At 46.9% G+C, this 15,742-nt stretch overlaps 1 protein-coding gene across 2 annotated transcripts in view; it reads left to right on the top strand.

The window, feature by feature from the left end:
* The first annotated feature begins 277 nt into the window (after window positions 1-277).
* The window catches only part of TSC22D1 (TSC22 domain family member 1), a 143,131-nt gene continuing 127,666 nt past the window's right edge, over window positions 278-15,742 (top strand). Inside the window, exon 1 of one of the 2 annotated variants that reach the window (XM_073614169.1) lies at window positions 278-3,598. In XM_073614169.1, coding sequence (XP_073470270.1) covers window positions 858-3,598 — 2,741 coding nt within the window. In that variant the 5' untranslated portion in view covers window positions 278-857. The remainder of the gene's footprint in view (window positions 3,599-15,742) is intronic. The other variant, XM_073614170.1, reaches the window with a different exon arrangement.

Consider the following 15,742-nt stretch of genomic DNA (forward strand, 5'->3'; position numbering starts at 1 on the left):
AATGGACGAGTCCTCCTTACTGAGCGCTCCACTCTACATTCTCTACAAGCAGGACACGTCCGCCTCAGTTCTGCACTGACGTCACCCTTCGGAGGATCCGAGCGTCGTCGAAAACCCTCGCCCCACCACTCGGCAATCTCCGTAAAGCTTCGGGCGAGCCCGCTGCGTCATGCTCGGCTCTTCTCCTCCCTCTGCAGGTCGGCCGTTGTTCTACAGTTTCGCCACGGCCGGGCCGTACTGCGCATGTCCGTCCGCCATTTTGCCCGTCCGCCCACCTACCAGAGCGCTGTCTCCTCCCCTCGGTGAGCAGCTTCCCCGGCTCCTGGCCGCCGTCCTCCAATGCCGTGCTAGATTAGAAGGGGGAGGGAGGCACAGGCGCCGTGTAACAGGGAGCCGGAGCCCAGAGACACAGGCAGAGAAAAGAAAGGCAGAGTCACGGGGGAGCCATACACAGAAACAGAGACGGGTACTCCGTGAGCTACCGGCCGCCCACCGGAACACCGCTTCTTCCTTCTCCCCGTGAGCCACTCCTCCTCCTCCTTCCCCCGGTGTGAGGATGGGGCCGCCGCTGCCGGGTCCCGGGCAGGAGGAGTGTTGATGACTGTCAGTGATGGCCGCGTCCACCGGCTGCAGCAGCATCGTCCCAGCAGCCGCCAGCCCCGCTCTCATCCCCGGCCTCCCCCCGAGGATCGTGCCTGTTATTAGAGGGAGTCCCGGGTGTGATCAGTGACACTGCGTCTGTCCCCCACCGATCATCGTCCGATCTCAGCGGGAGAGAGAGCTAGCCGGTCCCCCACCCCCCACTGACATCGTGCACGTTAGTAGGAGTGAAGGTGGGTGGGCTATAGAGGAGGAGAATGCACCAGCCCGATCCATCTGCTGATCTCTCCGCCAGGAAGATGGCGCACCCGGCAGATGTGCCCAGGAGGGGCAGTGGTGCCAGCCCCTCTCCATTGACTTTGACAGGTGGGCCTGGACTAGGTGGTGGCCATCTGCTGTCCTCCGAGGACTATCAGCAGCCTCCTATGTTGGTGCAACCTCCTCTCCCAGCCTCCTCTTCTTCCCCTGGACCTCAGCAGCAGCATCCTCCCCAGACCCTCAATCTCATGCCCCAGCCTGGGGCCCAGATGAAGAAGAAGAGTGGCTTCCAGATCACCAGTGTGACCCCGGCTCAGATCTCCGCCAACATGAGCTCCAACAACAGCATCGCCGAGGACACGGAAAGCTACGATGACTTGGATGAGTCCCACACCGAGGACCTGTCCTCCTCTGAGATCCTGGACGTGTCGTTATCCAGAGCCACAGACCTTGGCGGTCCTGAGAGGAGCTCCTCCGAGGAGACATTGAATAATTTTCAAGAAGCCGAGACACCAGGTGCTGTCTCCCCAAACCAACCACATCTTCATCAACCTCTACCATCCCACGTTCAGCAAAATATCATGATCAATGGAAATGTACACCATCCCCATCATCTTCATCATCACCATCATCATGGACTTCCTACAGCAACACACCACGGCTTGCCCAGTGCACCTTTATCCGGGACCGCTCAAAATGCAGCACCTATCAAACTGGCTGCCCAAGGGAGTACCGACAGTGCAGTGAACATAGGACCCACTTCTGCAAATTCTGGTCCCAACGTGGGGACTGTCCCGCCTATGACACGTAAGGCTAGTGGTCCTGTAAGTACTGGTGTCAATCCTGTCCAGGGGAGTAGTACTTCTCACAACATAAATATTCAAAATATAAGTGGTACAGGTCCATTGCCTACCAATGTAAGCTCAACCAATGTTACAAGTTCTAGCAGTGGCAGTGCTGTGTCTGGACTCAATTCAAATGCAAGTCTGTCTGGAAATGGTAATGTCGCCTCCTCTAATCTCCCTAACAATGTTTCCAATGCAGCTGTTGGGTCAGCACCCGGATCGGCTTCAGGGCAGCAGCAGGCAGCACCTTCAGCTGTAACATCTAGATTTAGGGTTGTGAAATTGGACTCTAGTACCGAACCCTTCAAAAAGGGCAGATGGACTTGTATGGAGTTCTATGACAAAGAGAATACAGCAGCTGCTTCAGAGGGAGCTGTCGTCAACAAAGCAGTAGAGAGTGTTAAACAAAACCCACTTGAAGTGACGTCTGAGCGAGAGAGCACCAGTGGGAGCTCAGTCAGTAGCAATATCAGCACTCTGAGTCATTACACAGAAAGTGTCGGGAGTGGAGAGATGGGGGCCCCTGCAATGCAAGGATTTCCAACCTTGGCTCCTCAGCAAATGGACTTCAGCAATCCTCTAACCCAGAATGTTCCTGCCTCCAATATACCACAGAGTGTTTCACAGCCTCAACTTGCACAACTGCATATTCACTCACACGATGTGACTTACTCTCCTCAGAAACAAGTTGGACAGGCTACCACCACTTCTATAAATCCAGCTGTTGGCATCCAGGCCACCGCTGTAGGCATTCAGCCTGCTACTGTTAACATTCTTGGTGTAGCATCCTCTTTAGGACATCAGCAGGCAGCAGTTCCTGCTATGATCCCACAACAGTTGCCATATCCTCAACAGACACAGCCCATTCAAACTCTGCCAACTGTTCCTCAACAACAGTTGCAATATGCACATCAACAAACTGCTCCTACTCAGCTGACCACTGGGCATGTCATGCCAGCGAATCAAAGTTCTGTTCCAGGGAATTTGCCAGAATACCTACAGCATCCACAAATGCTTCAAACAGCAGTTGGCCCTGTACAATCCAATTCAGCAGCAGTTGGTAGTACGGCCACAGTGCCTGTTGTCCAAGCACAAGTTTTACAGGCGCAAATGCAGTCTTCACCAGCACAGCCTCCGCCAACTTGTGTAGCTCCAACTCAGCCTGTGGTACATGCCCAAACTACCTTGTCTGCAACAGGTAGTCAAGTTGTAGGTGTGGCCCAGCAAGGAAGTGTGCCAGTGCATCAAGCATCAGCCGGTCAGGCTACACCACCTGTTATGCAGCAGAATGTTCCAACACCTTCACAGCAGGTACTGCCACCTGCACAGGGCATCCAAGTGGCTGCTTCTGCTCATCCACAGCCGGTAATGATTGCCCCTCAGAATCCTCTACTCCCTTCAAAGCCTCCAACACAGCTACTGGAGCCTGCATTACAGGGAATGGCCACTCAACAAGTACCCGCTGTTAGCCCTATACCGACAGCCACCAATGTTTCTGCTGTTCCACAACTGAATACAAATATTCCTCCTGGTATATCTCCTGCAACAACTACTTTAGGTCCTCCACCAACTGTTACTCAACTTTCAACTGCACAAAATGGGAATTTAGTTCAAAGTGGAAGCCAGGCTCCACTAATAGCAACATTGCCCATTGCTCAAAATGTGGCGCTCCAAATGGCGGCTGGCACTGGTCAGTTCTCTGTGACATCGCTTGTACAGTCAGTGGCAAGTCAGATTGAAGATGCTCGCCGGTTGGAGCAATCAATGGTCGGCTTAGCACATGCTGGTGAAGGAGCCACATTGGATAGTAGTGGTAACCTCCAAGGGCCTGGATCCTTACTTCCTTTGAAGTCTCTACCACTAACAACACCTCTAGTGGATGGGGAAGATGACAGGTAAGAACAGATTACTAGTGCCACCATTGCTGTAAATGATCTTTTATTTGTTGATTATTTTGCAGGCTTATCATAGATGATGAGGTTTTGGAGGCCCTCAACACACAAATCCTTGTTTGCTGACTGTATAATTTAGGGTCTATTGTCCTTGTAATATAACGGGCATCCTGTATTATTCACTTGGTGGAATCAGAATGTCATGATTTCCCTTTGTGTTGTATGTATTTTCCTGTGCTCCCACCCAGGCTCGGCATTAAAAATACATTCCCAGCTCATCAGTTTTAAAGCTGCCTTTCTAATAGTAACTAGAACATTTCATAATCAGTTAGCTAGGCTGGCTTTGTGGAGTCACTGATCATATACATACAGTGATACATTTCACAGCTATCTTTTTACCATGGAGTGTATGATTATTTAGAGTCTGTGGGTTTGTTCATTATAATATATGAACAGAGCTATTCCCTATGTATATATAGTTAAGGAGTTTAATGTCATGATCACAGGTTGCTTTCTCATAAACCATTAAAACAAGGCGACCTGTATGTAAATGCTGACATACCTACCTTATTTACTTGCAAGGGTGAAAAGTTCAGTTCATTTTAAAAGCTACATCTAGTCAAGAGGACTTGAAATGCATATAGTACACATGTTAACAAGGTCTTTTATTAATTTTTTTTTAGTAGGCAAACCGTGCATAAAATTGTCATGTAACTAGTATTCTAGCGTTTTGTGAACACTTGAGACACACTGGAGGGCTGCTATTTCCAATCCTGCCCACTGTAAGCACTTTACTATCCTTTGCGCAGAGAGAAAGGAAGTTGCACAGCACACAATTGTGTGACCTGAGGAAATGGATCAAGAGTAGCATGCAAGGAGCTTCTTAGAAGCTAGCTGCATTGGATTATGTGAAACTTGGGTTGGCAGGATTTTCAGGCATGGGATATTTTAATACAGTTTCATTGGCCCAGCTTGGACCAATAGGCATATGCTATACCTAGCTGATTCCCGTGGAAGCTGGCAATCCCCAAAATACAAAAAACGCCACTCTAGTGATCTCAAATTGCTTTTGGGTCCCATGCTGATCATCTGCCCTGCTCCATTGAGAACACAGGAGGTCAGCTGCTTGGCACGGGCACCATTCATAGAATGCTTTGCATGTTTTGAATGCAAAGTGTTTTCTGATTGGACGAGGTGGGACAGTGATATCACATTGATGCTGTGTTCAGAATTCAGCAGGGTAGCTGCTCAGTGCAGGATCCAGAATCAAGTAATGTTCATTGAAGTTGTGGTGTCTACTTCAGTGATTTCCAGCTTCCAGGGGCATCAGTCAGGTATGGTTTATACTGCACATGGTTACATTTATCTAAGCTGGGCCAAAGTAAGTGTGTATAATCTAGCCATACCTGTAATTCCTCTTTAAGGTAAACGCTGTGGACTTTTGACTTTTGCACGATTGCAGTGTTTCTTGAATGTCAAGCTCAGTTTCAACATCGGTGGCTTTTTTTTTTCCCTAATGTGACCCTGTCCCTTTACAAATATACCAACTTGTGAAGAAAATAGCTACATACATGCATACACTATAATATCAAAAGTATTGGGGCACATGAACTTTAATGGCATCCCAGTCTTAGTCTGTAAGGTTCAATATTGAGTTGACCCACCCTTTGCAGCTATAACAGCTTCCACTCTTCTGGGAATGCTGTCCACAAGGTTTAGGAGTGTGTCTATGGGAATGTTTGAGCATTTGTGAGGTCGGCAATGATTTTGGACGATAAGGCCTGGCTCAGTCTCCCCTCTAATTCATCCCAAAGGTGTTCCATTGGGTTGAGGTCAGGACTCGTTGCAACCCATCAAGTTCCTCCACCCCAAACTCGATAGACCGTAGAACTGACCTCAACCCGATAGAACACATTTGTGATGAATTAGAGTGGAGACTGCAAGCCAGGCCTGGACTTCCAACATCGGTGCCTGACCTCGCAAATGTGCTTGTGGAAGAATGGTCAAACATTCCCATTGACATACTCTTTAACCGTGTGGACAGCCTTCCAAGGAGAGTTGAAGCTGTTATAGCTGCAAAGGGTGGCTCAACTGAATATTGAACCCTACAGACTAAGACTGGGATGCCATTAAAGTTCATGTGTGTATAAAGGCAGGTGTCCCAATACATTTTGGTAAAATAGTATACATGCTTGCTGGCCAGTTTGGTTAAAGTGATTGTAAAGTCTCCATTTTTTTTTTTTTAATAAAAATAAACCTATCCCACTTACCGGCTCTGTGCAGTGAATTTGTACACAGCAGCCCAGATCCTCCTCTTCTCGGGTCCCTCTTCGGTGCTCCTGGCCCCTCCCTCCTGTTGACTGTCTCCATAGCAAGCAGCTTGCTATGGGGGCACCCGAACCGAGTCACAATCCCTTTGTCCATTCAGACACGGAGCTGTGGCCCGGCCCTGCCCCCTCTTTCTCCTGATTGGCTAACTTTGACAGCAGCGGAAGCTAATGGCGCTGCAGAAGGGAGCGTCTCGGACGGGCGGAGACACTCGTGGACATTGCTGGACAAAGGCTCAGGTAAGTTAGGGGGGCTGAGGGGGACTGCTGCACACTGAAGGCTTTTTATCTTAATGCATAAATAAAATGATATGCATTAAGATAAAAAAAATCTGACTTTACAACCCCTTTAAACTTCACTTTGTATCTTCCCACTCTGATCAAATTCCTTGTTTCCAGGTGTATGGAATACACGCTTTGCTGGCCACTGTGGTTCCTCCCTCTGACCCAGTGCTGTGTCCTGATTGACTAGGGCTCAGCAGAATGAACTACAGTGGCCAGCGGTGGAATCTGCTATTCAGCCAGCCTTAAGAGTCTGATTGGATTGAACAGGTCTGTATAAAGTTACTTTCTTCACAAGTTAGGGCTTTTGTAAGTTTGTGGACCCCCCGGACAAAGTCAACTACTGTCATAGTGTCTCTATTATGGCTCAGTGGTATTCTATGGTAGTATGATACTGTTGTTTCCAATGAAAACCCAACATAAATGTTAACACAACCGGACTATGGTCCTATGCCTTCTGCTGTCTCTATGCACCTGATGATTTCCTATTGCCGTTAGTGGAGTATAACATAACTATGACGAGCATAAGGCCCCTTTCACTTGATAAGCCCGCTTGGATCCGCCTGTCCATTTTTTCAGGCAGGTCTGAGTGGGCCACACATTGACTCCTATGGGCAGGCGGATGTCAGTGGAGATGTGTCCGCTGACACCCGCCTGCCATCCGATCCGCTCAAGACAGACTTATGGCGATGCATTCAGCCATCCATCGATCGGATGAGATCTGATGAAAACGGACATGCTGTCCGTTTTCGTCCAATCTCCCTATAGGAATCAGCGGGGCTCTGACAGGCCCCTCCCCGCTCAGTGAGCAGAGACAGACCTGTCATCGGCCGGCTCAGTGGAGATCAACGGAGCGATCTCCCGCTGAGCACATCCGCCCCATTTGGAAGGAGCCTAAGAAGTGGTAGAAGATATGTGAGGCACTGGATGTGCATATTAAAGGTAAGTAAGGTTTTACACATGGATTACTTTTTTTTTTTTTTTTTTGTTAACCTTCATCCAAAACAAAAAGCATAGTGTTTAGTGCAGACTGTCTAATTGTTGGGATCCCACACAACTTTGACCCCTTTTTTGCTATCCTCCCAGTGTTATGCAAACATAAGTTTTTAAAGACTTTCTGTGAACAGTTCAAATATGGTCAAACTTCTGTCTAGTTGGCTCTTTTATACTCTGTTGAATTGTTAGAGGTCCTATCACCAGACTGTTAAAGTGTATGCATTGCCAAAACCTTTTTTGGTAATTATGAATTTTAAGTAGGGAAGAGTTCAAAGCTCCACTTCTTTCTTCCTTTTTTTTTTTTTTTTTTTTTTTTTTTTATTTTATTTTTTTTTTCATCTGTATACTATTGGGGAGATTTTCTTTCACTTCCTGTCTTGAAGAGGTAAAACATTGAAAGATTTCCACTTGCCTCTTGTTCTGGAACAACTCTAAGGCTTGGTTCACACTTATGTGATTGCCACCATTGCATGTAATTCGCAGCACATTCCTGTGCACATCACATGCAATGTCTGCAATGTGAATTCGGCCATACAGTTTGTATGGCTGAAATTGCATCGCATTCGCACCAAAATGATGCAGGACCCTTTTATTTGGTCCGCACTGGAATTGGAGTGCATGAGTGTTCAGACCCATGCTATACGATTCCAGCTGATTCCACAGTGTGCACTGTTTTGCGAACTGATTTGGGAACCTCCATCAAATGTTTGTACTTATAGGTAAGCCTATAATAAGGCTTACCTATGGGTACCGTAAATATATCCTAAACGTGCACCGTTTAGGAGATATTTACTGTATAGGTCATCGGCGCATGCGCTCTGAAGGAACGGCGGCCTGTGCCGTTTCTTCAGAACTCAGTGTTGTGACTGGCGGCTCCAACCAATCACACAGCCGGAGTCCGCAGCCCCGGAAGGAAGATGAGCGAAGATGAATGCGGCCTGCAGTGGGGACGACGCGGGCTTCATTTGCAGGTAAGTTTTACATAATGTGCTAGTATGCATACTAGCACTTTATGCCTTTTACTTTGCAGGGGAGTTTACTGCCTCTTTAACTTTATTGCCACCCGCAGTGGTTTGCGATGCAGTAATAGGCACAGGAATTGCTGTGGTTCCCGAATCGCACCAGTGTGAACCTAGCCCAAAACTTTGGATTTCCCTTCATAGCCTCTCTCTGTGGTAAGGGTCACCAATACAAATTCAGGGATTAGTCTCAATGGGGACAGAGACGGCTATAAAAATGTGAGTGCGCCCTAAAGTTTCCCCACTCAATCTAAAACTAGAGCCAGACCTCAACAACAATCATCCCACAAAAATGTATGGCCATTTATCCTTTTATTTATGTTGCCTGTAAAAGGCTCCCTTGTGTAGGCATTCAAAATCCCTAAAACTGCTCCTGGGTGCTGCCATCTTGGATGTGATGTCGGCAGAGTCACAGTTGTCATTTAAGTAACACTTTACAATATTCCTTTTATCTCCGCTTTCAGAAGCTTTGGCATGCATTGTGTTAAGGCAGCCCATTCATTTAAGTGGGCTTCTTACCATACAACTCACAGTAGTATGTTGTAGTGTACTGCAGTCCATGTTTGTTTGCAAAGTGTGTTGGGATGCAATTAAGAATGAATGGAACTGCAATACACAAACGTTTCAAATTTAAAATTTTAGAATCCTTGTGGGCGTCCCCTCCCCCTTAAATTGTAGAAGTATAGCAGCTGGAAAAACCTGCTTGGATTTTTGTTGACATATTCTGTGGTCTGTACATGAACATGGCAAATCATGGAGAATGTATTGTCTGACCTAAAACTTTGCAGACTGTGTCACAGCAGCTGCAGGGTGTAGAGCTGGGATCCCCAAATGTTTTTGCAAATTAGATGTTACTAAACCCCCTAGGACCAGGCAAACTAAGCTTGATTCGGTAGTCAGTAAAGGCTAAAACCCCTGCCAGTTATTTATTGCTGTGTCCTTCCTTGCAGATTCTTTCACTTCCAGTCTGGTGAAACTGTTGTCAGCAGGACAAGAAAGTGAGCATAATCTCCCTTGCAAAGTAAAAACCTGACAGAGGTTCTAACCTCCCAATCTAAAATTGAATAAAAAAATTAAGTCCTTTTATTTTTTTTTTCTAGTTTGGAGTGCCCAATTAGGAATTTATGAAAGTCCTTCCTTATTTTTGACAAAACAAAAAACAGACATGTTCTACTTACCTGCTCTGTGCAGTGGTTTTGCACAGAATAGCCCAGGATCCTGCTCGTCTCAGGTCCCTCTACGGCGCTCCTGGCCCCTCCCTCCTGCCAAGTGCCCCCCCAGCAAGCACCCTCTCTCTCTCTCTCTCTCTCTCTCTCTCTCTCTCTCTCTCTCTCTCTCTCTCTCTCTCTCTCTCTCTCTCTCTCTCTCTCTCTCTCTCTCTCTCTCCTCTCTCTCTCTCTCTCTCTCTCTCTCTCTCTCTCTCTCTCTCTCTCTCTCTCTCTCTCTCTCTCTCTCTCTCTCTCTCTCTCTCTCTCTCTCTCTCTCTCTCTCTCTCTCTCTCTCTCTCTCATGCAGCATTGGGGCGATGCTGTATCCCCCCTAGGTAAGTATGATTCTTAAAAAAAAAAAAATCATGGTTCCAGTCAGCAGGGAAAGTGTAAAAGTTTGAGAGTCAATGGTGAAGTGATCTTTGAAATGTGAAAGATGACCATGCATGCTGATTCATCTGGCCTATTTCTCCATTTTAGACTTTGGGCCCATAAAAGCAAGGTGATGACCAGCTTAATGAACCTAACTCCGATGAGGTTTTGGTTTGACAGTAATTGCTCAGATATGTTAGTTTTTACTTGGCTAATACCTGTTGTGGCTGACCTTGCACATGGGGTTCATGAAGAAGACATGGACATGTTTTGATTTTTGAGTCGCCTAAACCTTTATATGCAACGTCTTGGTTGGTATTGCTTAAGTACATACTGTATAAGAGACTGAATCACTTTTATTGTAAGGCCTAGTCGGTGTTTGTTTGTTTTATTTTTTTTTTGTTTTCATTTTTCAATTTCATATTATATTTTTTTTTTTTTTTTTGTGAATTTGGTTACTTGTGTATTACGACGTCCCTGTGTTTGTTTTTTTTTTTTTTCTCCAATTTATTTTGCCATATTTGCCGTTAAAGGGGTTGGAAAGGTAAGATTTTTTTTTTTTAAAATAACAAACATGTTATACTTGCCTTCACTGTGCAGCTCGTTCTGCACAGAGTGGCCCCGAACCTGGTCTTCTGGGGTCCCTCGGCGCTGTTTCAGCTCCTCCCCGCAAGCATTAACCACCTTAATGCGAGCTCCCTCGCATGGTGGTGAGTGCTTGCGGGCGTGCTCCCGTGATACAGCCGGCGGCTATAGCCGCTCGCTGTATCACTCGGCCCGCCCCCCGGCGCGCCGCGTCATCGGATGTGATTGACAGCAGCGCGAGCCAATGGCTGCGCTGCTTTCAATCCATCCACTGCAGCCAATCAGCGACCAGGCTGAGCTGCAATGAAGATGACGAGAACGAGCAGCGAAGATTCGAGGCGTCAGGTAAGTAAAACGGGGGGCTGGGGGCGGCGGTATTGTCAAAAGTTTTTTTCACCTTAATGCATAGAATGCATTAAGGTGAAAAAATTTTTACCTTTACAACCCCTTTAATGTTTGTGTGGGCAAAAAAACATATTCAGTACGGGTTTACAATACATGCAGCTTTCCCCATGTGTTGACTCTCTATAAAAATGCTGCAAGTACTAAATATTACCTGTTAATCTTGCCACAAATCCAATGAGCTCATAAATTCAGCAGAGAGATGACAATGCTGCACTGTAATTTAACAGCCCTGTTGTTTACCTATGTGAACTACAGAACACCTCTGCCCGTGTTGTTATTAAGAAGAAAGCGGTAGCATTTCTGTAGTCCAAACACTTAGTGTACTAGGGTGACAATGCTACGTCTCCCAGTTTCTCCCAGTGATCACTACAGGATACAGTAGTAACATAGCAGGGGAAGGGTGAAACCCCAGTTTGGGGAGGGGGGAGGGAGACAACATTTCTTTTACACTCAGATGTGTCAGACAGCAGCAGCTTTCATAGATCTGCTAGAGAGTGAAGACTGAAATCTTTGCCCATTAGACAGGCAAGTTTGAGACCTCTTGTGTTACAGGGTTTCCCTTCGTCATTGGTTCATCCTCATGACAGCGTCATTTTCAGAATTTGCTGTGTTTATTGAAAAAAGCGGTTTAAGGTCTTTATAAAGTAAGCTGTGGGGCATATAGATAATGTTCTATGGTTGTATTTGTCCAAGGTTACCTGGAGGATTTGCATGTACAAAGGTACTTGAGGGAACAATGGATGTATGTAGTTCTTATAGTTCACTGAAGAAGAAATGTTGTGCTTAAACAATTACAACTGAAAGGGCACTAAATATCAGTCTCGTTTTGTGTAGTCTCTTTAAATAAACCGTTTCCTGGCAACTGAGACAGTAGGCTGAATCGTCTGTGCTTAGGTTTATGTACACCTGTGAAATTGTTAGCTTGGAAGAGAACCCAATATGTGTGCTATATACAACCAGAACAAATCTTTGAGGACACTCTACATATTATGTAAGGGGACCAGAAAACGGGATTAGTTGGCTATCATCTTGGTCCCCTGCCAGACGACTGGCCTGATGTATTCTGAACACAGATGGTCTTTGAACTTTCTGAATGAAAGCCAAGCGTTCTCTGGACAGGTGAAGAAGCAGGCGGTGACGTCACACACGCCATCTTGTCCAATTATTCAGAAAATACCAAATTTTCTTTGAATGGTGCCCATGCTTTGCGGCTGACCTCCTGTGTTCATAATACAGCAGGCCAGCTACTCAGCACAGGACCTGGAATCAATCGGAGATCCCCCCCCCCCCCCCCCGGGTCATTGCAACGTAATCCTTTATCCAACGGGATTAGTAGTGAATGTAGGCTTTGTACATTTTTGTTTTATACTTGCCTTGCTGTTCCCACCGAGCATGCTCCTATCCTCAGTGTGGGCATCTGAAGCCCATTAGTATCTCCTTCCGTGATACGGCGCTGCTGGCTACCCAGCATGCACCTCCTGATCTTGCACATGCGAATATCATAAAGTACGGCAATGATGCAAGCGGTGGATGCCCGACTCCTGGGATTGATAACTCATATTCCAGGAGCCAATGGGCGGGTGAACGTGACGTATCTGGGGAAGGGGAGGATTAAAACCCACAAAAAGGTATTTGCACTGCAGGAAAAGGTCAAGTAAATTATAGGAAGTGGTCAAGAACGCGGGGGGAGGTGGGTTGGGATGTTGATAAAATGCCTGGAACTCCACTTTAAAGCCGTATTTCTCAACAGCGGTGCCGTGGAAAAGGACAAATTTCCTTGTACAGTCTAATTAGAGTGATCCTGTGTTAGCGTTTGTGTACAGACCAGATGGAGAGAGCATAGCCCCCACCTCTTCCTGGCTCTCTCCTCCTCCGCTGCTGTCACTACTCATGTTGACTGCCGCCACACGCCTGCATTCTAATAACATCATCGGTTGCTAAGGACTTGTTGGGTGCCCACTCAGCTTTCTCAGTTGCTGACAAGAGTAATGACAATGGTAGAGAGGAGGAAAAAGCCATTGGGAGAAGCAGACTATGCTATTTTCTTGTCTGTACACAGGAGGTAACACACAAGAACTCTGATTTTACTGTACAGAGCATGATTACCCTCCTCCTACAGTGCCTTGAAAAAGTATTCACACCCCTCGAAATTTTCCACATTTTGTTATGTTACAGCCAAAAATGTAAATGTATTTTATGTGATAGACCAACACAAAGTGGAACATAATTGTCAAGTGGAAGGAAAAAAATAGTTTTAAAAATTTTTACAAATATCTGTAAATTGTGGCATACATTTTGTGTTCGGCCCCCCTGAGTCAATACTTTGTAGAATCCCCTTTTGCTGCAATTACAGCTGTCAGTCTTTTTGGGGATGTCTCTACCAGCTTTGCACATCTAGAGTGAAATTTTTGCCCATTCTTATTTGCGAAATAGCTCAAGCTTTGTCAGATTGGTTGGAGAGCGTCTGTGAGCAGCAATTTTCAAGTCTTTCCACAGATTCTCAATTGGATTTAGGTCTGGACTTTGACTGGGCCATTCTAACACATAAATATGCTTTGATCTAGACATTGTAGCTTTGGCTGTATGTTTAGGGTTGTTGTCCTGCTGGACAGTGAACCTCTGCCCCGTCTCAAGTCTTTTGCAGACTCAAACAGGTTTTCTGCTAACATTGCCCTGTATCTTTCCATCAACTCTGAATAGTTTCCCTGTCTCAGCTGAAGAAAAAAGTTTCCCACAACATGATGCTGCCATCACCATGTTTCATGGTGGGGATGGTGTGTTCAGAGTGATGTGCAGTGTTAGTTTTCCACCACACAGCATTTTGCTTTTAGGCCAAAGAGTAAAATTTTGGTTTCCTCCTGACGAGCACCACCTTCCACGTGGATTCTCGCAAACTGCAAATGGGACATCTTTTGGCTTTCTTCTTGCTACTCTTCCATAAAGGCCAGATTTGTGGAGTGCATGACTTGGGCCCCATTCCAGAACTTGTTTGAGCTTCAGGCGTTTTTGGAGTGGAGATGTGAACCATCTCCATAGAGAATAATTGATTTTTTTTTTTTTTTTTCCCCTCCAGCGTTTTTGTAGCTTGAGGCTTCAAGCTACAAAACGCTCAGGTGTGACTGGTGCCTAATAGTTGTCCTGTGGACAGATTCTCCCACCTGAGCTGTGGATCTCTGCAGCTCCTCCAGAGTTACCATGGACCTCTTGGCTGCTTCTCTGATTAATGCTCTTCTTGCCCAGCCTGTCAGTTTAGGTGGACGGCCATGTCTTGGTAGGTTTTCAGTTGTGCCATACTCCTTTGCATTTTCGGATGATGGATTGAACAGAGCTCCGTGAGATGTTCAAAGTTTGGGATATTTTTTTATAACCTAACCCTGCTTTAAACATCTCCACAACTTTATCCCTGACCTGTCTGGTGTGTTCCTTGGCTTTCATGATGCTGTTTGTTCACTAAGGTTCTCTAACAAGCCTCTGAGGGCTTCACAGAGGCTTCACAGAACAGCTGCATTTATATTGAGATTAAATTACACACTGGTGGGCTATTTACTAATTAGGTGACTTCTGAAGGCGATTGGTTCCACTAAAATTTAGTTAGGGGTATCAGACGAAAGTTGATTGAATACAACAAATGCATGCCACACTTTTCAGATGCTTATTTGTAAAAAAAAAAAAAAAAAAAAAAAATTAAAACCATTTATTTTCCTTCCACTTCACAATTATGTGCCACTTTGTGTTGGTCTATCACATAAAATCCCAATAAAATAAATGTACATTTTTGGCTGTAGCATGACAAGATGTGGAACATTTCAAGGGGTATGAATACTTTTTCAAGGCACTGTATCTTCTACCCATACTGCTCCAGTCCCGGCAGTAGGAATGTTAGGTTGGTGGTTATTAGGGTTGTCCCGATACCGATACTAGTATCGGTATCGGCACCGATACCGAGCATTTGCCCAAGTACTTGTACTCGGGCAAATGCTCCCGATGCTTCCCTGATACCTGGAAGACAGCTGTGATCGGCGCGTGGGGGAGTTACAAGATTCTCCCCCAGTGGCTTTCAGCAGCTTTAGTGACATACAGCGGTGATCGCTCACCGCTGACTGTCACTGCATCTTCCTCTGTCCCCCTCCGCTGTCCCCCTCCGTTCCTCTCTCCTTGCCTGTGTCTCTTCGCTGTCCCCTCCGTTCTGCTGTGTCTCTCCGCTGTCCCCTCCGTTCCTCTCTCCTTCCCTGTGTCTCTCCGCTGTCCCCTCCGTTCTGCTGTGTCTCTCCGCTGTCCCCTCCGTTCCTCTCTCCCCCTCCGCTGTCCTCCTTCGTTCCTCTCTCCTTCCCTGTGTCTCTCCGCTGTCCCCTCCGTTCCTCTCTCCTTCCCTGTGTCTCTCCGCTGTCCCCTCCGTTCCTCTCTCCTTCCCTGTGTCTCTCCGCTGTCCCCTCCGTTCCTCTCTCCTTCCCTGTGTCTCTCCGCTGTCCCCTCCGTTCTGCTGTGTCTCTCCGCTGTCCCCTCCGTTCCTCTCTCCCCCTCCGCTGTCCTCCTTCGTTCCTCTCTCATTGCCTGTGTCTCTCCGCTGTCCCCTCCGTTCTGCTGTGTCTCTCCGCTGTCCCCTCCGTTCCTCTCTCCTTCCCTGTGTCTCTCCGCTGTCCCCTCCGTTCCTCTCTCCTTCCCTGTGTCTCTCCGTTCTCCCCCTCCGTTCTGCTGTGTCTCTCCGCTGTCCCCTCCGTTCCTCTCTCCTTCCCTGTGTCTCTCCGCTGTCCCCTCCGTTCCTCTCTCCTTCCCTGTGTCTCTCCGCTGTCCCCTCCGTTCTGCTGTGTCTCTCCGCTGTCCCCTCCGTTCCTCTCTCCCCCTCCGCTGTCCTCCTTCGTTCCTCTCTCATTGCCTGTGTCTCTCCGCTGTCCCCTCCGTTCTGCTGTGTCTCTCCGCTGTCCCCTCCGTTCCTCTCTCCTTCCCTGTGTCTCT

The sequence above is a fragment of the Aquarana catesbeiana genome, linkage group LG02 (genome assembly GCF_042186555.1).
Source record: "Aquarana catesbeiana isolate 2022-GZ linkage group LG02, ASM4218655v1, whole genome shotgun sequence".
NCBI classification, from domain to species: domain Eukaryota; kingdom Metazoa; phylum Chordata; class Amphibia; order Anura; family Ranidae; genus Aquarana; species Aquarana catesbeiana.